Source organism: Petaurus breviceps, unplaced genomic scaffold, assembly GCF_028583685.1.
Source record: "Petaurus breviceps papuanus isolate PSGF00001 unplaced genomic scaffold, PetGlider_PUasm1.0 216, whole genome shotgun sequence".
Taxonomy (NCBI): domain Eukaryota; kingdom Metazoa; phylum Chordata; class Mammalia; order Diprotodontia; family Petauridae; genus Petaurus; species Petaurus breviceps.
The window spans coordinates 3,180,661-3,207,280 of record NW_027185867.1 but is presented as its reverse complement, the minus strand read 5'-3'; the positions used below and the strand labels follow the sequence as shown (position 1 = coordinate 3,207,280).

General features: G+C 36.2%; 1 protein-coding gene across 4 annotated transcripts in view; it reads left to right on the top strand.

Moving 5' to 3' along the window:
- The window catches only part of FBH1 (F-box DNA helicase 1), a 91,346-nt gene extending 65,606 nt beyond the window's left edge, over positions 1 to 25,740 (top strand). For all 4 annotated transcript variants that reach the window (XM_069094268.1, XM_069094266.1, XM_069094267.1 and 1 more), the window contains 8 exons: positions 369 to 468; positions 557 to 678; positions 3,950 to 4,025; positions 19,000 to 19,197; positions 19,552 to 19,677; positions 21,276 to 21,382; positions 23,111 to 23,242; positions 24,695 to 25,740. In XM_069094268.1, the coding sequence (XP_068950369.1) occupies positions 369 to 468; positions 557 to 678; positions 3,950 to 4,025; positions 19,000 to 19,197; positions 19,552 to 19,677; positions 21,276 to 21,382; positions 23,111 to 23,242; positions 24,695 to 24,865 (1,032 nt within the window). In that variant the 3' untranslated portion in view covers positions 24,866 to 25,740. The remainder of the gene's footprint in view (positions 1 to 368; positions 469 to 556; positions 679 to 3,949; positions 4,026 to 18,999; positions 19,198 to 19,551; positions 19,678 to 21,275; positions 21,383 to 23,110; positions 23,243 to 24,694) is intronic.
- Positions 25,741 to 26,620: the final 880 nt, after the last annotated feature.

Genomic DNA, 26,620 nt, shown 5'->3' with positions numbered 1-26,620 from the left:
CTTGATTATATTAGTGAATTTGTCAGCTATCACAGCCTTCCAAAACTTACCAACTATATGATAAAAGGGTTATTATGACCACTAAAGGAATCATAGATCCTTGAAGTACTAAATGGTAAATTTGAGTACAGGTAGTTTTATTTTAAAAACAATTTCTGAATATCCATTCCAGATAGGGTGAACAGAAATTATGTTTAGCAAAGCAAATGAGTTCAGTTAAGTAACATACTAGTAATTATTATCCTCCTTTAAATGCTGAGAATTCTAGTGCATTTCTTAATTAGGATTAATTTACTGTTGATGTCACTGACTGTTGTATGCTAGGATGCAGCCACTAAATCCTTTGCCCTCTTGACTCTTCTCAACAGAGTTTTAGGTTTGGTGCTGAAATTGCTTATGTGGGAGCCACTATCTTGGATGTTTGCAAGAAAGTCAGGAAGAAGACTTTGATTGGAGGAAACCAGAAGAGTAAGATTCTAGTTCCTCTGGTTTATGGGTTCTAAAAATTAATTTTTTTCATTACCATACAATATGATACATGTTTCTCTCTCAAAAGGTAGCATTAGAGGCAGTTCAGAAGGACAAGTTGCCTTGTTGTGCAGAACCAATGCGAGCGTATTTGATGAAGCAGTACGGGTGACAGAAGGGAAAGCTCCCTCAAGAATATATTTGATTGGGGTAAGAGTGAGTTTATTTTGACTGCTTCATGCTCTGAAACTTTTCAGAGAAACATACTTTCTCCTATGAGAGGAAAATACCTGGCACAAGAGATCTAAATTGATTAGCTGAATTATGGAAGGAAATATTTATTTGACTGTTGGATATTTTAGTTGTTGACCTCTTCCATTTGTCAGTTAGGTGGCAACGTGATGGAAGTTTCTACTACTTAAGGGACCAGATTATGTTGATTAAATATTGAATCTCAGTGACTGAAGGACCTTTCTGTACCTACTGTTTTGAAAATGTAGGCCCTCATCTCACATGTGCACTTCTTTTTTTGTATCTCCAACTGTTTGTTGTCATTATTCATTGCTATGGAATTGATCAGGATGACTACACATAACCCAAAAGCATTACTGTAATCTACTGGATAGACTTTTGAATTGAGGATTTGGAAGCTAGAAGATTTACACTGCTTTTGACTCTGTGTGCCATGGGACAAATCAGGTCTATTAAGTATCTATAAAGCATATAGCAGTATCTTTCTTTTTTCACAGGAAATTTGGGAAGATTAGGTTTCTGAAGGGAAGTTGCTATGCCATATAAATTCAAAACACTAGTATTTTCCAAGTTTTTTATATTCATCATAATAAAAATAATACTTTTTAAATGTTACACATACTGAACATTGTGCAAAATCCAATTGATTTCTTCCCTTCCTGACTGTTCATAACCCAACTGACTATACCATATGTTATGGAACTTGATTATATAATTTGTTGTATAGTCCCTTATATTTTCTAATTATTTTATGTATATGGGTTTTGTTCCCTGAGAAAATTGTGAGTTCCTTCAGGACATAGACCTTGTAATAAACTTCTTTTGTATCCTTTACGTGATAACATGGCAAGTGCTGTAGCTTGTGATTTGGGTTAGGTCAAAAGAAGCTTTACTTAAAAACATTTAGCTATGGGAAATTTTATACCCTCCAGAAAGCAACTTGTTTTTGTCTCCAGTTAGCCTTGCAAATGGTGCTGGATAACTTATTACATTCTGTGGTTGCCCAGCAAGTAGAACAGTTCAAAATGTTGTTGTTCAGTTGTAGGGCAGGCTGAACCTAGATTCTGAGAAGGATATGTGGCTGTTTTAGCCAAAAATGGTTTGTGTCTACAGAGAAGGAGGACACAATGCCTTTCTTTCTGGGCCTCTACATCATCTAGCATTATGGAGCACATAGTAAGTATTCAGCAAGAGTTGAATTAAATTTAATTAAATGGATCTAGGCCCTGCCTATTTGGAGTTTATCTTTTAAAATGAAATACAACACAAGATTTCTCTAGCAGTACCTTCCTAAAGACGTAATGACAAATGCACATATTTTTAAATAATTATTTACCTTACCATTCATATTTACATTGTGCCAGCATATGTTCCTAGAAAGTAGGTTCCTTTAACTAATTAGAAAACAAAGGTATAGGGGTTTGAGGACTTAACTACTGCTACTGTTGCCTCCTGGGGAATGTCAACTATTCAACATGGAGGCGGTGGCCACTAACCTGGAAGTGCTGTTCCAGAAAGCAGAATCTGATCTGGATTACATTCAGCACAAGCTGGAATTTGAAGTCAAGAAAAATCCTCCTGATGATTTGTCAGGAGAAAGGAATTGTCAGTCATGAAGTCTTGATACAAGACTTTGTGTGCCCAGTTGGAACAAGTTGCTGTTGAACAGAAAGAGTCTATGAACTGTATTCGTGCTACTTTGAATAATACCGTGAAAATGGTACAACAACTAGAGCGACACGCAGATCTGGAGTTGTCACCTCTGACTGAGGAAGAGCAGACTGCAGTACAGCAAGTACAGTCCCATTCAACTTGCATAAGACAACTCGAATGTAGTTTTCCAGCATGAGTGTTTTCACTTTGGTTGAAGTTTCCATCACCTCAGACAGAACTCTACTGAATATGAACAAATTCTACCAATGAACAAATGATACAGATGAATGTGAAAGCCAAGAGCCTAAGCTATGGACTCAGAAAGCACTGAAGTTAAGAAAAATGGAAATAGTAAAATGGACAAGGCAGATTAAAGACAAAGGGTCTCTTTTCATTTTGATGCATTGAAATGAGCATTATCTACTCCTGTGCCAGGAAGCTGTTATTTTGACAGTGATGATATGGTGATAAATGTATTTTGAGAGTTGCTTGTGCTGTATTAACTATTTGTAATAAGTGTTCCTTTAAAACTAAAAAAAAATCTGTAAACCATCTAAGTACTATTTTTAACTGTATCATGTTTTACTTTTGTATCCTGGGAATTAATCTAAATTCTCTATTCAGTGAAGTAGAGTGTTTCTTTAGAGCTTCAAGTCAGAAGTTTTTTGAGAGTTTAGTAGTGAGATCATTTCCTAAACTTCTGTATTTGAGAAGTACATTTAACCTCCCCAGCCTTAGTTTTCCCCTTTAGGAAACTGAAATTTAGTTAATTTTATCTATTTCCCAAGAATGAAGGAAATATTGTATCCACAGACAAACAAATTCCTTAGGGGTAGGATTTGTCAGCACGTGAAGTTTTATTGTCATTGCTTGATTTTAAAATGTGTCTAGATATGATAATTTAAACTCAATTTTTTTCAAATGCCTGCTTTTATTTTCTTAACCTGATAAAGATAAAATAGATGGTGTCCATAGTGGCTCCATGAACTCATATGAGAAGAGAAATATTAATGTGTGTTTTGAGAATTAAGAGTACAATGTAATTTTCATGGGAAAAGCTGAAGAGCTTTTTGCGTGTTTCCTTTTACTATTTTACTTGGTGTGCTGTAATGATACTATTACTCTTTGGTTTCCATGATCCCGGTGGTCATTTTAAGTATTTTATTTCAGTGCTTATTTCAGATTTTATATATAGATCCATTAAGTTTATCATGTCGTGGAAGTGCAATACTCATGCTAATTAATATGATTGTATTGGATTTGTTAAGTTAAAATATTCATACCTTTAACAAGCAAAAAGAAAACAAAGGTACAGAACAGAGGCCTTGACTTTGCCAGTGCCTTTGAGGAGCTAATAGTTGAAGCAAAAAACCCAAATTGACCATCCCACGTTCTCAAATCTGTAGCATAACCCTGTAATAATTTTCATCCTTGACCTGCTTGTTGTTTTATGCTTTCATTATAGCTCAGGTTTGTTTCTGAAAAATCACTTTGTTTTAGAGTTTCAATATATTTGCTTTACTTAGTTCTACTTTTTAAATATCCAAACCTTCACATCTCCCAAAAACTTTTTCAGGGAACTAAATCATTTGGACTGGACAGATTCATTGATATTTGGGTCCTTCTTCAGTCAGATGAGGAGCAGAGGAAACGTGAGTACCCTGATGGTCGAAGTTCATCAGAATAAGTACTGGGGGCAAGAGATTTGAGTGTTATTCTATTGTATAGTATCTGCTTAACTGATTTGCTTTCTTCTGGAGAAAGGTTGTTCCTTTCTGATGACACTTATTTACTATGTTTTCAGAGAATTTGATCATTGACTTCAGATTCTTCTGAAGTATGATCTCTACTTGGTCTCTACTTTTCCTGTAGCAGAAAGAGTCTTAGATTTGAGTCCTAGTTCTGTCACTTGGTTTCTGTTGACATTGAGCAGAGCTTTTGTAGTTTCCTCATCTGTAATGAAACAATGGGGTTGGAACAGGCCTCTCAGGTCCCTTTCAAGTTTCATATCTTTTGAATGAGGCTATGAGAAGCAGCCATGGTACAGTAGAAAGAATGCTGGGTCTGGAGTCAGAGGACCTAGATTCAGTTCCTGCTTCTCTCATTTATTGCTTTTGTGACCTTGAGCAAGTCTCCTCTCCTTCCTATAAGTCCTTGTTTCCCTTCTTAAAACTCTTAGAACTTCTTGAAAAGTGTGACTCAGAATGCTTGTTTTTCTCCCTTGATACCATTTGAAGACAATAACATTTTTGCTTCTTCCTTTTAAAATGTTATCACTACATCATCAGATAACCCCTTCACAATTGCTCAAATGAATTTATCTTACTGGGTTTCACAAATACTTGTGTTTGCATTTCAGAGTTCCTGCTCAGCTTTGGTCTTTTCATCAAAGATGTTTGAAAGTCTTCTATTTCATTAAAGGTCCATTTTCCCCTGTAGACTCAGCTTTGCAGGGTAAGTTAGTCTTGGTTGTAAGCTTCTTTCTTTTGCCTTTTGGAATATTGTATTCCAAGGTTTCCTCTCATTTATAGTAAGTTATCAGGTGTTTTATTATCCTCACTGCTGTTCCTTGGTACTTTGAACTTCTTGTTGACTGCTTGCAGTGTTTATTCTTTGATATACAAACTCTGGATTTTGGTTATAACATTTCTCAGACTTCTCTTTTGGGGGCTCCTTTCAGGACATGGTTGGTAAATTATTTCTCTCCTTTGCTCTCTGATTCTATAATAGATTTGGATAGTTTCACTGGTGATTTCTTGAAATAAACTATCCAGGCTTATTATTATGATTTATTTTTTTGTAAACTATGACTTTTAGGGAATCCATTGATTTTTAAATTATCTCTCCTTGAACTGTTTTGCAGGTTACTGTTTCAGGTCAGTGTTTCTGATAATAGATACCTTGTATTCTGTTTTTTTCAAGTCTTGATTTTGTTATATTTCTTATTGTCTCATGGAGTAATTGATTTCTCTTTGTTTATTCTGATTTTCAGGAATTCTCTTACTTGGGCACTATATTTTCTAAACTGTTTACTTCCCTTTTAATTTTTCCTCCACAGTTTTTATTTCATTTTTTTAATATCTGACTTCGTTTTCTTTTACATACTTATTTAGCTGTTGTGAAAAATCTGCTTTTTCCTTTTAGTTTCTGCTTACAGTTGTTATAGAGTTACTCTTCCCTTGTAGTTTATATTTTTGTGTTTCTCTAGATCTGTTCTTCTCATAGCTGTCACCCTTTTGTAGGCCTTCATCACTTCATATCTGGACTAATGGCACTAATCTGGTTGGTCTCCCTACCTGAAGAGTCTCTCCACTCAGCTGCCAGATGTTTTTCTAAAGCACAGAGTTGATTATGTTACCACCTACTCGGTAAAATCCAGTGGACTCCTATTACTATTCCATCATCAAATATAAAATCTTCTGTTTAGTTTTTAAAGCTATCTACTACCTTCTCTTTCCTACCTTTATAGTCTTCTAGTACTTTATTTCTCCCATAACTGGAATGATCTCCTTCACTTCTACCTCATGACTCCCCTGGCTTCCTTCAAAGTTCAGCTCAAAAGCTTTTCCCTGGTCATCCCCTTCTTCATATACCTTCCTTCTGATATTACATCTGATTTATACTGAACATACTTTGTGTGTACATAGTTGTTTATATGTTGTTTCTCCCATGAGAATGTGAGCACCTTGAGGACAGAGGCCATGCTTTTACTTTTCTTTGGAACATACATAGTAAATCCTTAGCTTACTTAAAAGGCATTGATTATTTTATTGTCTATTCTATTCTTTCTAATAAAATGAGAAAGAATTTCATCGTAATTCTTTTGTTTTCTATATCTTCAGTTTCCTCAATTCTTCAGCCTTAGTTCCTGAATTGGTGGGGCTTTGTCCCAGGGCCAGGCTTTACCTTCTAATTACACTTTTGGGTAAGGTTGTCATCTCTGCTTTGTAATGACCTGAGTCATTTTGCTTCATCTTCTGACGTCTGCCTTCTGGAGTTTGGCTCTCTGGATCTTTGAAGTTCAGAACATTGGATCTTAAGGGCCTTTTCTGGTTCTTTAGGACAGAGTGCTGAAGACCTTGTAGCCCTTTGACCTGAGGCTTCCTCGTCTGAGTATTCCATCAGCTTCACTGGCTGCTGTTGCTCCTGGTGACTTTCAAGGTATCTCCACTGGAACTTTACCATGGGGGAAAATCTTCCAATTCTTGTTGCCTCCAGATACAGAGTCCCTTTCTCAGTTTTGGATAAGTCTAATAGAAAGATATACAAAGAGGAAAATCGCTACTGAATAATTTACTGAAAAAACTAGAACTAAAAGACATGACATCTTCCAAATAGAACTGCAAACTATATTTTTTCCAGATGGAACTTATAAAAATTGACAATATATTGGGGCACAGAGATACTGTAAATAAATATAAAAAGGCAGAAATAGTAAATGCATCCTTTATATATAGTAATGCATAAAAAAAGTAGTCAATTCAAGGATCATAAACAAAAAACACATGCTCAGATGAGCATTTAACAATGAAATCCAGAATTGAGCAAATTATAGAAATAGTTAATAATGATATAAAAGAAAGTGATGGGGGGATACAGCTAAGGAAATCTTCAGGGGGGGTCATATTACTATAAATATACATTAATAAACTAGAAAAAGAAAATTGAATATTCATTTAAAAAACAAGAACTAACAATCTAAAATTAGTATTGTATAGGAGATATAAAAATTAGATGATAAACTGAAAACAAAAAAATTTAATTTTAAGAACCTTAAAAACTAGTTCTTTGAAAGGACTTCTAAAATTGAGAACTTTAGCTAATCTGATTAAAAATAGAACAGAGAATAAAATCAACATAATAGCAAATTAGGAAGGTGAAATTTTAATAAAACCAGGGGAAATAAAAAGGTAATCTGAGCCTACTTTGCGCAATTGTATCTTAACAAAACAGAGTACACAAAAGAACCACAAAAACACCTTTAAAAATATAAAATACTCAAAATGACCAAATAAAGATTTTAAATAGTCCAATCTCAGAAAAAGGAATAGAAGGAAATAAGCATTTACATGGTCACTACTATGTGACAGACTGTCAAATATTATCTCATTTGATCCTCAAAACAACCATGCAAGATAGGTGCTATTATTATCTCCATTTTAAACTTGAGGAAACTGAGGCAAACATCTTAAGTGACTTGCCCAGGGTCACACAACTACTAAGTATCTGAGGTCAGATTTGAACTCAGGTCTTCCTGATTACAGGCCCTGCTCTCTGTCTTCTGAACCACCAACTCAGAAGAGTTATTTTCAGTCTTGTCCAACTCTTTGTGACCCTATTTGGAATTTTCTTGACAAAGATACTGAATAGTGTGCCATTTCCTTCTCCGGCTCATTTTACAAATGAGGAAAGAGAGGCAAATAGGCTAAATGACTTGCCCAGAGTCACACAGCTAATGTCTGAGGCAAGATTTGAACTCAGGAAGATGAGTCTTTCTCACTCCAGGCCCAGCGCGCTATTTCTGCATTACCTAGCTGCCTCCAAGAAGAATTACCAGTGAACAATAGTGGTCCTAAAAGATTTATAGGAAAATTCTTTCAATCTTTCAAAGAATAATAATGTACTTCACAAATTAGTCTCAAAAATTGAAAAGAGAGCGCCTTGACAAAAGCCTTTTATGAGATATAGTCCTAATATTTAAACTAAAGAAGAACAGAAGCAGAAGATTTGTAGATCAATGTTATTAATGAATGTTGATTAAAAATTTTAAAATAAATTTTAAATAAATAAAATTTTTAAATAAAATCATGTCAAACAGGCTGCAGTGATGTATCCAAGAAAACATTCATTATGATCTAGTGAGATTTATTCTGGGGATGTAAGGATGATTCAACATATGGAAAACAACATACTGACATAAAAAACCAAAACCATATGATTATCTGAATAAATGCAGAAAAAACCTTTGACAAAGTATAGGACTCATATATGCCAAAAACTTTACAAAGTGTAGGCATAGAGATCCTCTTTTTAATATCATAAAAATAATCTAAAACCAAAAACAAGTATCATGTGAAATGAGGATACACTAGAACTTTTTCCAATAAATACAGAATCCTCACTGTACCTACTTTTATTTGATATAGTTCTGGAAATGCTAGTGATAGCAATAAAGCAAGAAAAAGAAATTATAAACATAAAGATAGGTAAAGAAATTATAAAATCATTCCTATGTACAGATGATAGAGGAGTCAGCAAAGATACTGATGAAACACAATAGGTTCAACAATTCTAGGCTACCACATAAACTTTTAAAAATTAGTTGCATGTCTATATAATAACAAAAACCAAGAGGCAAAAATGGGAAGGCAAATCTCAAGCAATTACAAAATGCTTAAGGTATTTTGGGATCAACCTACCAAAACAACTAAAAGTCTTAAATAGACTTCAAATACAAAGTGCTTTGTAAAGAAATGAAACATTTAAAATGGCTGGAAGAATATTCCTCATGACTGTACTGTGCTACTTTAATAAAAATGACAATACTAGGAAAGTCAATTTATGCTTTTAATGCTATTTCATTCAAATTATCTAAGGGATACTTTATAAAACTTGATGAAATAATAACAATTCATTTGGAAAAATTAGATTGTCAAGGCAAGTAATGAAAAGAGGTACAGACAAAGGGAGGATAGAACTTCCAGATTGCAAACTGTATTATAAAATAGCTGCCATCAAAATTATCTGGTATTGGTTAAAAATTAAGAGGTAGATCAGTATTGCAAACTAGAAAAGGAAGTATCAAAAACATTGGAACTCAACCCTGTGTTTGATAAACTAGTAGACATATATTACTTAGGAACTTTTTTGATAAAATCTTCTGGGAAAATTAAAAAGAAAGCTGGCAGAAATTCAGCTTTAGCTAATAGGCTAAGCCATATTCCACAATACATTATAAATGGAAAGATTATTGTAATATTAAAGATCATACTATTAAAAAAAATTGGGGCAGCTAAAGTGGCATTGTATATAGAATCCTGGACCTGGAGTCAGGAAGACTCTTGAGTTCCCAAGTTCAAATCCAGCCTCATTCGTTGGGGGACCCTGAGCAAGTCACTTAACCTCTATGCCTCAGTTTCCTTATCTGTAAAATGATCTTGAAAAGGAAATGGATGATTTATATGGATTTACTTTATATCCTGCTGCTTTACTAAAATTACTGTTTTGACTAACTTTTTATTTGAATCTTTGAGATTTTCTATGTATTATCATCGTTTCGCCTTCAAAAAGAGTTTTATTAGCTCATTCCATATTCTTGCTCCTTTTATTTCTTTTTCTTATCTTATTGCTATGATTTCCAGTATGATATTGAATCATATTGGTGATAATGGGCATCTTTATTTCACACCTGATTGATCTTACTGTGAAGAATTCTAGCTTATCCGTATTACAAATAATGCTTCCTGATAGTTTTAGATAAGTGCTTTGTATCAATTTAAGGAAAAATTAATTTATACCAATATTTTCAAGTATTTTTAATAGAAATAGAAATGTGTTAGACTTTATAAAAGCTTTTTCTTCATCTGTTGATAGAATCATATGATTTTTAAATTGATATAATTGATTATGTTAATAGTTTTCCTTATGGTGAATCATCCCTGTATTCCTGGCATAAATCCCACTTGATTATAATGTATAATCTTTGTATTATATTGTTGTAATTTTTTAGCTAGTATTTTTCTTTAGGATTTTTGCATCCATATTCATTGATGGAATTGTTTTATAATTTTCTTTCTCTGTTTTTACTCTTCTTGGTTTAGGTCAGTATCATATTTGTTTCATAAAAGGAGTTAGGTAGGACCTCTTCTTTACCTATTATTCCAAATAATTTATTTAATACTAGAATTAGTTGATCTTTAAATGTTTGATAGAATTCACTTGTAAATCCATCTGGTCCTGGTGATCTTTTTCTTAGGAAGCTCATTTATATTTTCTAATGAAGCAATAAAAATAGTTAGTAGTCATATGAAAAAAATGCTCTAAATCATTATTGATTAGAGGAATGCAAATTAAAACAGCCTTGATATCATTTTATACCTGCCAGAATGGCTAAAATGATTGAAGAAGGAAAGTAACAAATGTTGGAGGGGATGTGGAAAAATTGGGACACTAATTCATTGTTGGTGGAATTATAAACCGATCCATCCATTTTGGAGAGCAATCTAGAATTTTGCCCAAAGAATTATTAAACTTTGGCCCAGCAATACCAATGCTAGGTCTATTTCCAGAGATAATTAGGGAAAAAGAAAAGGAACTTTTATGTTCTAAAATTTTTATAGCAACTCTCTTTGTGGTGACAAAGAAATGGAAATTGCAAGGATGCCCATCAATTGGGAAATGGCTGAACAAGTTGTGGTATTATGATTGTGATAGAATACTACTGTGCTATAAGAAATGAGGAGCTCAATGATCTTAGAAAAACATGCATGAGTAATGAAGAATGAAATGAGCATAATCAAGAGAACATTGTGTATAGTAACAGCAATATTCTTTTAAGAATAACTGAGCAAATAAGTAATTTTGACTATTATAAATATCCAAATTAAATGTAAAGGACGTATAAAGAAAGATTCCATCTTTCTCTATCCAGAGAAAGAACTAATAGATATGTATAGAATAATTTTACATGTTTGTAAAATTATGTATTTGCCTATTTGTTATCTAAGGCAGAGGGAGAGAGAGGAAGAAAAAAGTTCACATGATAACTTTATTATATTTTTAAAAGGAATAGCAAGTTGTACATAGATTTGCTGTTTCATGTGTAATCATCTTTTTTATTATACTATGTTATGGAAATGCTTGTTTTATTCCATAAATTAAAAATAAAATTTAAAAAAAGAACAAGCTTGGTATGAAAGAAGAGATATGAGAGGCTTCTCTCAACCAACCCCTTTTTTTCGAGTGATAGAGCCCCAGATGTTACATAGTGCACATATCTTTTGACTTTTTTATATTAATGGTTGCGCTGACTTTTAACTTTTTTTTTGTCTTATAAAAGTACTAGGGGGAAAGATTGGGATACTAAGGAAAACTGTGGTGATTTAAAAAATAAAAGAATTCAATTAAAATGTATTTTACAAAAATAATTATCCTAAAAATGACCTTGGAAGAAGCTATCTTAAAATGAAAGAGCGAAACTCCTTTAAAAAAGGAGACAAAAAGATTAAACTTTTGCATACAGAGATTACAAGCAGCTGTACTTCAGTGTATACTATGCCCTCTTTACATGTTAGCAAAAAAGACTATAATTTACCCACACTTAATACAAATGTTTCTTCTTATGATGAAAGGAGACTCTCAGAAGTTGAAGTGTGGGGGATTGTAGTCCCAGTTTCAGTATACAAGTAATAAATGTAGGGATCTGGTCCATCACTTCAGTCTCACTTTGTAGTAGAAATTTGTATATCAGTAGTACTTTAAATTTTGATAAATGTCGTAGCACTTAAGTTGTTTGCTCAGTCATAATTGTTTTTTTTTCCATTTTTCAAATGCTTTATTAACTTCTGATTTACATCATTTGTTCTGCCAGATTTTGTTACAAATTTTTTCCCCGTTTTTCCCCTACCCACCACCCCAAAATAAGTCCCACAGGATATCCTCTCCTCCAGTCTGCTCTCTCCCATATCTTCTCCCATACCCCTTTTGACTTTTCCAGTAAGGCATGGTGGATCTCTATGCCCCAGTGCCTGTATATCTTATTTCTGTCATAGCTGTTCTTTATCCTATATCCTGTAGGGTATGAATTATAACAAGTATTTTACATGTGCATTAGACTTATTTTTTAAATTATTTATAACAAGCATTTATTTTCTATCTCTCTCCCAGCACTCTCTGCTCCCTAGGGGAAACAAAAGAAAACAAAACTCTTGTAACAAATAGGCATAATCAGGCAAAAAAAATTCTGATATTGGCCATATCCAAAAACGCACCTTTCTTTCTAGAGAGAAGTACTTATGTTTCATAAATTATGGTTAAAATGTCAGATTTTATTGATGTTTTAAAAAGATATATATTTTATTTTAATCAGCCAAGATCTGCCTTCTTGCCTTCTCATTTTAATCCCTCATTCCTCAATGAGGACACAAGAAAAACAAACTCCATTAAAAACATGCATCATCAATAAAAAAAAAAAACATCCACATTTACCATGTCGACAAAAATATTTGTCTCATTCTACATTCTGAATCTTTCACTTCTCTGTCAGGAGATGGGTCACATGGAATCCTGGTTAGTCATTAGGTTGATAAGGGTTTAGCTTGTATCGCTTCTTCTGACCACTGTTCGAACACTTGCCCTGTGTGAGTTCTCTATAAAACAGTCTTTTTGGCAAGCATACATTTTCATTCAAACAGTGTTGCCAGCCCATCAGAGTTGTACTCTGAAGCAAAGTTTAAATGCGTGGCAGTTTTAGTTTGAGTAAGGACATCAGTGTCTGGTACCTTATCCTGCCAAGTGATCTTCAGAATCTTCCTAAGACAATTAAAATGGAAGCTATTCACTTTCCTGGCATGGTGCTGGTAGACTGCCCAGGTTTTACAGGCATACAATAATGAGGTCAGCACAATGGCTGTGTAGACTTTCAGTTTGGTAGTCAGTGTAATACCTTTTCTATCCCATACTTACCTTTGGAGCCTCCCAAAAACTGAGCTAGCTCTGGCAATGTACTTTTTTTTTTTTATAACTTTATTTTATTTTATTTTTTTCAAGCAATCGGGGTTAAGTAACTTGCTCAAGGTTACATGGCCAGTTATTTCTGGGTGTGGTGCTTAGTATCTGAGCCTGGAGTTGATCCCCAGGTCATCCCAACACTGGGGCCTGTGCTCTTACTTGCTGAGCCACCTGGCCGCCCCTAAGCAATTGGGGTTAAGTAACTTGCGTAAGGTTACACGGCCAGGTGTTTCTGGGTGGGTGCTAAGTGTCTGAGCCTGGGATTCGATCCCCAGGTCATCCTGACACTGGAGCTGGTGCTCTTACTTGGCTGTGCTACCTGGCCGCCCCTGGCAATGTACTTTCAAGGTCTCTCTCAGGAACTTTGGAATTGATTGTGTGACATAGGAGACACTGGCACAGGACCACTGAGCATGGTGTGCCCACCTCAGAGAAGGTGCTATGCTCTATGGGAAAAGCAGAAATGAAACAGCTCAAAGTAAACACAGGATGCACAAATTTGGAGAATTCCACCCTAAATGTTCACATGGACTATTTGTTCCAACCCGTGGTAGAACATTCCGAGCTCATATTGGTCTGATCAGTCACACTCAGACACATTGAAACTTAGTTTATAGCATAATGATGTCATTTTAGTCCTCTTCAAGCACGAAGGACAACAGCCAAGATTTTAGCATAGTAATTTCATAAAGTGTATATACCATAGCTTGTTCATCTATTCTCCAATTCATGAGTACCTCCTCAGATTCTCATTCTTTGTCACCTCAAAAAGTTATAAATATTATTGCATATTCTTAGTGTTTTTTCTGTCTGGGATTAATCCCTCCTTAATTTACCCTTTTTCTAATTTCATACTTGTCCTTCCTTTTCCTCTTTTCCTCCTGTTGATTTCCCTGTTGAGTGAAATGTATGTTTGTACCCAGCTCTGTGTGTGTGTGTGTATTTGCATTATTCTTTCCTTTGACCAGTTCAAATGAGAGTAAGGTTCAAGTGTCAGGTGCTCCCTTTACCCCCTACTTGTTGTAAAGAGGTCTACTTGTATACACTTAATTTTCCCTAACCTTCTGTAATGGGAATGGGAATTTGAAGACCTTCCTTGCTGTGAAAGTAAACTCTCCCCCCAATAGGCTGAATGTAATCAGTCACATGGAGCCTGTGATGGAGGAAGTTTGCTGAAGGGTGGAGAAGAGTCCACAGGAAGCTGGGAGTCAGAACTAGTGAGACAGTGGGAGAGAGAAGTGCTCAGGCAAGGAGAGAGAGAGGTTTGTGAATAAATATTGATCTAATATTGGTTTATGGGAAGGCTGAAGGATGCTGTGGCTCTCGTTGTTATAGCTTCTTAATATCTTTGGTACTATAATGGAATCAGCTTACTGGTTTTGGGATTCGGTTTTCTGGTGTCTAAATAAATGCTTCAGTTCTGTCCTCTGTATGGAGAGTTTGGTATGTTTTGTGATTGAACATCATGCAATATTTATAGGCACAGTCTTTATAGTGATCGTGGGCACTGTAAATATTGCATTGGCACTATACCTTCCTTTCCCTTTTCCTTCTCCACCCTCTCTTTCCATTGTTTTCTTGACTATCAAGGCATAACAGAACCACTCCCAGGGAATTGCACTCCCTCTGACCCCTTATGATGTTAGGGTTCAAAAGGGACACATGTATCATCTCCTCATATTTGAATGTGGCAGTTTATCCTTTAGTCCTTTTTTTTAGCTCCTTTTTGTATTTCTGTGAACTATAGTGTTTGAACTTCAAAGATCTAATACAGGTGTAATCTTTTCATCAGAAATACTTAGAAGTCCTCTAATTAAAGGTCCTTTTTTCCTTATAATATTATACTCAACTTTGCGAGTGAGTTATTCTTTTCTATAAATCCATATTCTTTGCCTTCTGGAATATTGTATTACAAGTTCTCCACTCTTTTTTTTTTTTGGAGGGGGAAAGGAAGGGCAATTGGGGTTAAGTGACTTGCCCAAAGTCACATGGCTACTAAGTGTTAAGTGCCTGAAGTCGGATTTGAATTCGGGTCCTTCTGACTCCAGGGCCTGTGCACTATTCACTGTGCCGCCTAGCCACCCCTCTCCATTCCCTAATAGTGGTTACAGCTAAATTGTATGTGATCCTGACTTTGGCTCCTTGGTATTTGAATTCTTTCTTTTTCGCTGTTTTCAGTACTTTTTTTCTTTGACCTAGAAGGAAGCTCTGGATTTTGGCTATAATGGTCCTGAGAGTTTTTGTTTTGGGATTTCTTTCAGGAGGTAATTGTTGGATTCTTTCTATTTTCACTTTGTCTTTTGGTTCTGAGAGAGCTGGACAGTTTTCTTTTTTAAGAGTTCTTGAAATGGGATTAAGATGTCTATGTTCTTTTTCTTTCTTTCTTTATTTTGGTCATGGAATTTCCTGGGACACAAAAGTATTCCATTGCATTTATATAACATAACTTGTTCGACCATTTTCCCAGTGATGGGCACCCCTTTAATGCCCAGTCATTGCCACCACGAATAGAGCTGCTATATTTTTGTACATATGAGACCTTTCCCTTTTTATTTAACTTCTTTGGGGTAAAGTCTAAGTAATGGTGTCACTGACTAACATGTTCTTAAACTACATGAATACATTAATGTTCAGAATGAGGAATGTGATAGTGATGTTATACTTTGGATCAGATCATAGCTTATAAGTTTATGAACCTGTGGTCCATTTATTTTCAGTGATTGATGCATCATTTTTACTTTTTGGAGGGGGATGGCCGGGCAGTTGGGGTTAAGTGACTTGACCAAAGTCACACGGCTAGTTTTGTGTTAAGTGTCTGAGGCTGGATTTGAACTCAGGTCCTCCTGACTCCAGGGCCTATGCTCTATTCACTGCGCCACCTGGCCACCCCGATGCATCATTTTTAAAGGGATATTAATAAGTTAGATTTTCCACAGGAAGGTGACCAGAAGGGCAAAGTGACTAAAGACAAGTAAATGCCATATCTTTAGAAAATAACTTGCTTGGGTAAATTCTAATCCATTTACATAGGTCTGAATAGACTCGGAAACTTTTTCTGGGTAGCACTTTTACTGGAAAATGACCAGTGAGAACACAAGTATTTATTGTTCTCTGAATTATGTTATAGTGATGGGAAAGCAGATGTATGGATTAATATTTATTGCTATTTTTTAGTCACCTTTTTCAATGACAGTTATGATTTTTCCCCCTAAGTGTTTGGTATCCACACCTCTTTTTTTTTTTTTAACTCTCCTGAGAATCAGTCCTTCAATTTCTTCAAAAGTGTATACCCTCTACTTCTCTCTGTACCATCTTCTTAACTTTGCTTTTACCTCTTGTCTCTTGTCATCTTTCAGTCAACCAGGTTAGAAAGTGAGTCATCCTTGAGTCCTCTCTCCCTGACTCCATATATCCAGTCAGTTGTCAAATGTTATGTATTCTACTTCAGTTTCTCTTGTATCCATCTCCTCTCCACATATATAACTACCCTAATACAGGTTTCTTTCCTGTCCTGGACTGTTGCATTAACTTCCTAATTGGTCTCCCTGTCTTAGATGTCTCCCTTCTCCAATTGTAGCACCAACGCAATATTCACAACACCAACAGTGACTCTGAATGTGCTGTCATAGTTCTCAATCACAAAATATAAGCGACTCTCCATATAAAGGACAGAAGCAAAACATTTATTCAGACACCAGAAAACCAAATCCATCATAGTAACAAAGAAGTTGATATACCATAACACCGCAGTGAGTCACACCATCCTTCAGCCTTCCCACAAACAAGCACTCACAAACATAGCTGTCACAGCAGGGGGAACACACTGGAAAGCTTAGCTATCTCCTTGGGTGTGTCCTCTCCTCCTTCCAGCTCTAACTACTCTGACTCCCAACTTCTGTGGACTCTTCTCCACCCTTCAGCAAACTCCTCCCACCACAGACTCCATGTGATTACATTCAGTCTCTTAGAGGGCAGGGAAGATCTTCAAATTCCCTTAGGTCTATTAAGGGGCAGGGAAGACCTTTAAATGCTTATTACCATTGCACCAATCCATCCTCAGTTCAACTGCCAAAGTAATATTCCTAAAAACCAAATATTTCTATGCCACTTAACTTGCTCAAAAAGGTTCTTATTACCACTTGTATCAAATACAAACTCATCTGTCATTTCAAGCTCTTCACAACATGATCCCAGTCTATTTTTATGGCTTTATTATATATCATTTCCCTTCCTGTACTTTATACTACAGTCAAACTAGCCTTCTTGCTGTTGCTTATATCTCTCATTTCTTAGCTCTCTCCCCACCTCCCACTCTGCCCCAATTGCTCTCCTTCCTCACCTCCACCTCTTAGAATCCATGACTTTCTTCACTCCTCATCTCCAATACCACTTTTTCATGAGAGCTTTTCCTGATTCCCCACCAACACAAAATGACCTTATGTTTACTTAATGTGCTTCTTATATACACATTGTGACCCCTGCACTTTGAGAGCAGGGACTATTTCATTTTTGTCTTTGTTTTCTTAGCACCTAACAGTGCCTGGCACATAGTAGGTTCTTAATAAGCACTAATTGATTGATTGAATTAACTAACATTGTTTTTAGGCTCTTTGTCATGGAAACTGATTTATATCAGTTAATCTTTCTCAGGAAATAGTTATTATTTGTGTTAATATTTGATTTTTCCAATTTTTTGCATTAAACTTGTTTAAATATCAGAATGAGTTTATTTAAAAATTGCATGCCATATCTTTTCATTCTTCTTACTTGGTATCAGTTTTTATATCTACTCTAACAAGTTGGTAGTATGACTGTACACAGAGAACTTATTTGGAAATGACTCCCACATTGATAATCAGTCCTGTTTTGTCTGCTAAAGTACAACCAATTTCAGGGTTTTTTTTTTTTTGGTAATATAATAATGATATATTTGCTATGTCCATTACGTCCTAATCTTAAAGTATTCACAATATAAAGGTGTACTGGCTGTTGGCCTCTCATTTCTGACCCCTTAGCCATATATTCTAATCTTTCTTGCCATCCTCCCCATGTGTACATTTTTATTGAAGTTACCAAGTATTAAAGTTTAACTTAGAAGGTCTTCTCATACTTTTTCATTCTTTATATCCTTGTCGTTTGCAACAGAGTCCTAAAAGTTGCAGTTTGTTTCTCATTACCTTTGAGTGTATGATAAAATTCTCCAATTCTAGGTGATTACAGTAGTTAGAATGCTGGGCCTGGGGTCCGGAAGAATTGAGTTCAAATCTAGCCTCAGACATGTCCTACTTGTATGACCGTAGGCAAGTTACTTAACCTGTCTGCTCAGTTTCCTCAGTTGTATAATGGAGATAATAAAGCATCTTCCTACCAGGGTTATCGTGATGATCAAATAATATTTATGAAAGTGTATATTATAGTGCCTGGTCTAAATAAATGCTTGCTCCTTCTTCTACCTTTCCCATCCCCTTTATTTGCCTTTTCCAAGAGGACCTGTGAGTTATCTTCCCTTTTAATGGAACTTATTTTCTGTCTTCTTATTTTATTTATTTAAAACAGGTTTGAGTACCAACTGTTTAATTACTATTAATAGAGGGTCTAAAACACTATGATTCTTAGGCCCTTCTGTTTTATAATTTTCTTTGCTTTATGGGTTGCCATGACAAAAGAATCCATTCCTTGTATATCTATATATTGCAGAAAAAATGTATTTGATTAGGCAAGTGCTTCCAAAGTATTCCCTGTTTTGAAGCTTTTCTAGCTACTGCCAAAGCCTTTGAAAACTCAGGATCATTTTTGTGCCACATTGTGACATTAGAATAGAATTTTATGGAAGGAATATGTAACCTCTTAAGTTTTATAATAATATCATTGGTTTTAATGTATATGTGTTTTCTTTAGAAAACCTTTCTATCAAGGATAGATTCATCCGGAGATGGATACACAAAGATGGCTACGGGGGCTTAAAAAGGTATGCTGTTGCTGCTGAAGATAAGGAACTGATGGCAAAGATTGCGGTGGTTGAAAAGTACAATGTCCGGATCCCAGAACTAGTGAAAAGGATTGAGAAGTGCCATGTAAATGATGTAGCATTTGCAGGTGAGGGAAAACAGGATCCCTTTTCTGTCTCACTGCATTTCATAAGACTTATTGCTGTGTTTTCTGCACTGTTCGTAATGGAAACTTTCTCAGTGCTGACCCAGGAGCTTCATGGATGTCTTGCCAATGCTCGACATAGAGGGAGCAGTCAGTGCATGGTTCTTCACTTCCAAGAATGGTACCAACCATTCTGTAGCTTGCATTCTAACTTCTTCAGTCTTCCCATTTTACCCTTGTTTGTTATAGCCCTACATCAAACCTATATATTGTCAAGAAAGAGACATTTTAGTTCTGTATTTTTTTCTCTTCACATCAAGCCCCATTTTACTATGTTCTACCTTTTTCTTGATCTAGAATATGTTTTGGGCACCGTTCACAAAGCCAAAGGCTTGGAGTTTGATACAGTTCAGATTTTGGATGATTTTGTAAAAGTTCCTTGTGGCAGACATAGCCTTGCACAGATTCCTCACTTCAGAATTGGTAAGAATATCAGAAATTTTCCCCATATTAATTATAAAAATTGATGTACTAGGGTGGCAGTGTTTTCATATAACTGTTATACTTCTTGTTGGATACAATATATTTTTATTTTTTTCAAATAGCATGCATTTGTCTTCACTTCTCAGCCCCCCCCAATTAAGAAGAATAAGAGAGGGCGGCCAGGTGGCTCAGTGAGTTAGAGCACCGGCCCCAGTGTCGGGATGACCTGGGGATCGAATCCCGGGCTCAGATACTTAGCACCACACCCAGAAATAACTGGCCAACTGGCCGTGTAACCTTGAGCAAGTTACTTAACCCCAGTTGCTTAATAAAAAAAAAAGAAGAAGAATAAAAGAAAAACAAAATCCTTGTAATAAAGCATAATTAAGAAAAACAAACTTCCACATAGTCCATGTATAAAAATGTTTTTCTCATTTTATACCTTAAGTCCATTTTCCTCTCTGCCTTAAACCTTGGTTTTGGGCATTAGTTTTGAGCGTTTTGTGATAGGATTATTTTTCATGATGGCAGTTTTATGTTGGTGTTACTTAACAAAAAGGTTAGTTGGTTTGAAGAATTTATGCCTATATGTGATAGTTTAAAAGTTAAATTCTATGACTAAGTTTATACTTCTGGTTATATGTCATAAAAGCATTGTGTTAAAAGGCATTGTTTCTTCACTAATGTAATATGTTACTTCCTAATAGTGTTGGATAGCAATAAATAAATTATTGATTTGAGTTCCTACCATGTATTCAGTACCATACTAATTTCTGTGGGGAATACAAGAGATATCTAAGATGGTCAGTAAAGATTTGTTGATTTTTTTTTCTGGTTACCATGAGTAGTTAGGCAAATACATTTTAGTGATAGGATGAATAGTATCTCCTCATTAAGTTAATTCCTTATATTATTCCTAATATATTAGACAGCAGGCCTAAAAAGAATGTAATCCTGGGGTAGCTAGGTAGTGCAAGTGAATAGAGCACTGGCCCTGGAGTCAGGAGGACCTGAATTCAAATCTGAACTCAGACACTTGACACACTTACTAGCTGTGTGACCTTGGGCAAGTCATTTAACCCCAATTGCCTTGCCTTCCCCCCTTCAAAAAACAAACAAACAAAAACAGGCTTAAATCCAGCCTCAGACACTTAACACAAAAAAACTGTCCTGTGACCTTGGACAAGTCACTTAATCCCAATTGCCCTTCAAAAAAAAAAAAGAATGTAATACTGATATGAGAATTCATATTTGTAGGAGAACTCTAGTATCTACTAGGCAGAGCCTAGGAATTCTCCCTTCTGTATGATAGCTTCAGAATAATTGTGATTTCATTAGTGTGAGTTCTCCCTTCACAAACACAAATTGCAATTGTGCCTTCTTTGTCCCAGTTAGCATAGGTGCTTGTACTGTGTACCACAGATGAATGTTGTGAAGAGATGCTTTCTAGAGCTTTAAGCAATATAAAAACATCACTTGTTATATAAGGAATAATAGGAGGGTCTAGAGAACATTTAAATGTGACTGTAGATTTTTGTAAGTTATTTAATCTTTGAAGTGACATTCACCTCCTTCCTTGCCCCACCTACCTTCTCTAGAGTCATTTCCTGATGAGGAGTGGAATTTGCTATATGTTGCAGTGACTCGTGCTAAGAAATGCCTCATCATGACCAAGTCAGTGGAAAACATTTTAACTCTGGCTGGGGTAAGAGAAATGATAAATAATCAGATAAAACATGGGACACATAGTAACATTATCAAAAGCCTGGGAATTGTAAAAACTGAATTAGGGTACAGAACTTGGGAAGATTAAAATGTTTTATCAGATTAATAAACTCTTGTTTGCGGTACAAAAATGTGGTGTCTTGACTAGGATCTAATCGAAAATGGCGAAAAGTGGAATTCCAAGCCTGCCAAGGGCTCCAAGGCTCTTCATTAAAACAGCAACATTCTATATGTTTTCTATTGTTTGCCTAAGTCAGCTTATTGTCCCAGTTTTGCTACAGTTGCTCATATTTCTTCCTTTGCATATTCTATTCCTTTGAAAAAGGAAATCAAATAAAACTAATTTCTGCATAAATTTCCTTTATACATGCTTTCTCTCCCCACTCCTACCTTGTCTTTGAAGCAGCAACAGCCATTGCCAAGAAAGTTGTTTGTAAGTGGAATGAATATATTTTGTCTAGGGCTAGATTAAAAGTGCAGCTGGTTACTTGTCACTGGCAAGAGTATCCAGAATCAGTATTTTCTAATGCTCAACAGCTGTTTCTTCCCCACAATGTCCTGACACACTCTTTGTACTTCACCATTTCTCCTTCCTGCTTTTCCTGAGTTAGATTATTGAGCTTTTGGCTTTCCCAATAAACCCCAGATTCTGTAGAGAGATTTAATATAGGACAGCTAGAGCTGTAAAAGCTGTCAAGTTCTCTTTTCCTTGAACCAAATAGACTTTAGGCTACAAATCTGAAATTGGAAAGGAAAAGAAATCCTAAGTGTAATCACTACCTTTCAATTCTTACAAATCATCTTTCTCACAAGTACACGTGCTACTTTTCTAGATGCTTTGGTTAAAGTAGTCTTTGGCTTTGCATAGCACTTTTGAATAGCTGCTGAAGGTAGATAGAAGTGTCAGGGGTTAATTATTTTTTTTTAAATTTTAAAGCAATTGGGGTTAAGTAACTTGCTCAAGGTTACACGGCCAGTTTTTTATGTGGGTGTTAAGTATCTGAGGCCGCAACTGATCCCAGGTCCTCCTGACTCTGGGGTCAGCGCTCTTACTGCACCACCTAGCCGCCCCTGTCAGGAGTCTAATTTTGCTGTTGATTGTTGTATTACTACAAGGAGTCACTTTCCTTTAGTATTTGGACTTTTACATTGAAAATAGCTAGAGATCGAAGGTAAAAAAAAGTAAAAATGGTACGTAACTATAGCCAAGATAGCCAAGGAAGAATGAGAGAGAGTGAGTGAGTGAATGAGAGCGTTTATTAAGCATTTATTTTGTTCCAGGAGCTATGCTGGGGATACAAACACAAGCAAGTAAGGCAGTGCTGGTGCCGTTCAGAGTTGCACAGAAAGTGCTGACATACTTTGGTTAAAGGAATTTCTTTTTTCAGGGGTTCCCTGTTAGAGTGAAATCACTGATCCAGTCTCTATTCCCTCTCTTATCCCTAATATTGTGGATATTCCAAGAAACTATGATGCCATAAGAGCAAAGAGTAGGAGGAAGGAGGCAGAGAAGCCAAAGGCTCAGATAATGCATAGATGGGACAGTAAGATCTGTCCCCTTAATAATTTATACACGGGATGAGGGACACCCAACTCTACTCCAGCAGGGATGTTGTAAGGACTGACAAAATGCTTGAAGTTCTTTTAAGACCACTGCAGGGGCCAGAAGGTGGTATAGTTACTAATCTTAATCTCTCTGTCTTTCCAGGAGTACTACTTTCAAGCAGAGCTAACCAGAGATGTCTTAAAAAGTGGAGAGGTACATTGCTGTGTGAGGCAATGCAATAACATAATCCCTGCAGAGACTGTTCTCACCATGAAGAAATTTCCCATCATTTATGTACGTAGGTCACTTTTGTCATTGGACTCATTTTTTGATTCAACAAATACTTAATACACTATGTTCAGCTACATGCCTTCTACTATGCTAGAGGTGGGTGGGGTGGGGTGGGGCAGGGAGATATATAAGAGAAAGAATTTTAACAGACAAGTAGATACACTATTTGAATGCCTACCAGACTGTAATGTTGAGAGAGAACTCAAATGTGCAAGGAGCATGTAAAGAAAAAATATAAAACAATATAAATAAATGCTAGATTTTGAGTGATGCAGACATTCAGAGAATACCAAGGACCACTAGGGGTTGAAGTAGTTTGGAAAGTTTCATTGAATCAGAGCTGATGGTACCATGGACCAGCCTTTGAATATATGAATTGTTCTGATACTGTTGTTAAATTGGGAAGTGTTTAATAAGAGTACGTCAGTCTTCCTTGGCTCATCATTCTTTGATTTAATTTGATTTTTAAGACCTCATACTGAGTAGTGTGTACTGAGGATCTGCCTATTTAGCAGGTCACCTTTAAACTGAGGGAAGTGCTGGAGAAAGAGTCGAAGCAGTAATAATAATTGATATTTAGATAGTTCTTTAAGGTTTGAAAAAGGGCATTTAAGTGGCATAGTGGATGGAGAGAGGGCTGGATTAGAGATTCAGGAGTATCTGGTCAGTTTAGATCTTGTCTCAGACACTAGCTTCATCACCCTAGGTAAGTCCCTCAACCTAACTCAGGCTTAATTTCCTTCTCTGTAAAATGGGGATAATAATAGCACCTACTTCACAGGGTTGTTGTAAGGATCAAATGAAATAGCTTTTGTTATTTCTTTGTAAAATTTAAAGCATTATATAAATGCTTTTTATATAAATATAATTATTGTTACTATTAAAAAGAATAATAATGGTCTCATTTTATTCCCACAAGAGCCCTGGGAGGTAGGGTCCTGTTATTATTTCCATTTTACAGATGAGGAAACTGAGGCAGAGAGTGAGGTTAAGTGCATTGCCCAGGGACTCATAGCTAGTAAGTATCTGAAGCTGCATTTGAACTCAGGTCTTCCTGACTCCCAAATCGAGCCGTCAAACCAGGGTGCCACTTAGTTCCCAAATATGATTCAGCCCTAGATAACATATTCATGGTTAGTTTCCACAGACCTCATTGGAAGTGGCAGCTTTTTGTTTGGAGAATGGTCCTGAAGGAACTATTTCCTTACGTCCTCCAAATGGCTGAATTTCACTTGCTCATCCTTGCAGATACAATAGAAGGGAGTGTCTTTTTGACAGATATTTATATATTGAATTTCATTGCAAAGTCTAAGTTACTTGAGCAAGCCAAAAACAAATTAATGGGCTTTGGGTTGTGGCAGTACTGTAACACTTCCCTCGGAGACAGTGTCTCTCAATACACTCTGGCTCTTCCACCTTTTCTCTTTGCCTTCTTTTCTTTATCCCTCCCTCCAGAGTGGCAGAAAGGAAGACAAAGGTGGCCACTTCTGCCATGCGTGTGCAGAGCAACGTGTTGGGCCTCTAACATTCATGACAGCTGCACCAGAGCTGATTGTCTCTATGGAACATACCTTTGAAGAACTGGAGCTGCCTAGACACGAAGCTCAGCTTTTCATTGTCTTTTGAAAACTAAGGCAAAGCTTCTCACCAGTATGAAACTCTTTGTCATTAAGTTTCCTGGAAAGAAGGAATGTGAGAGTTGGGGTGGGGAAGATCAGTTTCCCACCACATCTGGAGTTTGTGAATCCATGGAAGAGCAACCTCAGTGGTTACTGGAGTTCTCAGCTCCTGAACTTGGAGTTTTCTAGTGTTGGGACTGTTTTCTGATTTTATACATGGGCTCAGGGTTGTGTTTGATTCTTTCCAACCAATTCCAAGATGTTTCCTGTCTAGTACCATTTGCCTTCATCCAGTGGCCAAAGCCCTTACAATAGTCTATGATTAATTCAGGATTTATTCATCCATTTGTAGCACAGTTTCTTAAAACCTATTCTTGTTGATGATTCTTGGATTCATTCAGAAACATTCCTACCTGATATAGGTCTCAGGTTTCTGAATTTATTTTATTTACTCATTAAAGCCTAATAATGTCTGTTGATTTTGAGGGGTATAGGTCTTCTGTGATTACATTACATAAGATTAAATTTGTATCCCAGCCACCTGACAAAAGCATAATAGAATCATACAACTCAAGCCCAGAACAGAACTTCTAAAGGCCCTTTAGCTTACTTGGCACATGTGACTGGCAGCCATATAGGGCAGTGCACGAGATGAACTCAGTAGTGAGGAATACTGCTGAATGCAGACTAAAGCTACTTTCTTTGTCCAATACCCTGTGTGCCAAGTACCTTGTGTAGATACCCCTCCCACCATATCAAGGTTAAGAATGTCCTAACAGGTATTGATACTGACATTGGTTAAGGCTTTACCTGACCCAGCTGACATGCAATGGCTATTTATGTCATCTTTCTTTCAATAATTAAAAAAAAAATTATAATAAATTGCCTTTGATCTCAGTACTTCTGTCACAACTTAGAAAATTAGATTGTCTGGTCCTGGGCATCAGTTGGGCATATAATATTCCTGTTACCATATAAGTTCATAGAGTGTGGGCTGGGTATGCAAATGCACTCCAGGGGAGAAATTTTATTGCCCACTCCCTGTTTCTTAACCGGAAGACTCACAGTCCTTCCCCAGAGGGAAAGGACAGAGGGAAATGCTTCCCAGCATATATTCTGTGTATGTGTATACCTGTCACCCATAAGCAACATTCCTCTTAGAAAAGTAAGTTCTTAAAAGTGGAAACTTCACCACCTCCTGACCTTTACATTCTTAATGAGCTGGGGAGTCTTAACTGAGGCAACCTATCAGTAGTACCATAGCCCCTTTCATCAGAAGTATGAGATCAGAGGATAGACAGCAAAGAAGGGATGAAGAGGTTGGAAATGATTCAGCCTGATATATTTGCCTACTTCCTCAAACAAAAAATAAAATCAGGAGCTTTATGAAATACACACTGACTCTCGGAAGTAATGGAGCAATAGTGACCCTCTCCTACTCCCAACTCCCTAGACTGTTATCGGAGAGGTCTGGAACCTTTAGCCTGAGGGAATATTCTTGCATAGACCCAGAATAGGAAGCAAAGGCTAAATATTACTTGCAGATTTTGAGTAGGTCTGATTTAGCAGCTCAAAGGTGCATCACCTTAAGTCTGATCAGAGTAATTCTTCAGAATCTAAGCTGTTGCTCCCATTTGAGTAGAAGGGATACTAAGTCACTCAACTGTTACATCTCCGACTCTATTTTTTATGACTAAAGGGACATTTTAACCTGGACAGTATTTGCAAAGGACAAGGATTTGGGTTTATTGTCCAGCCAAAG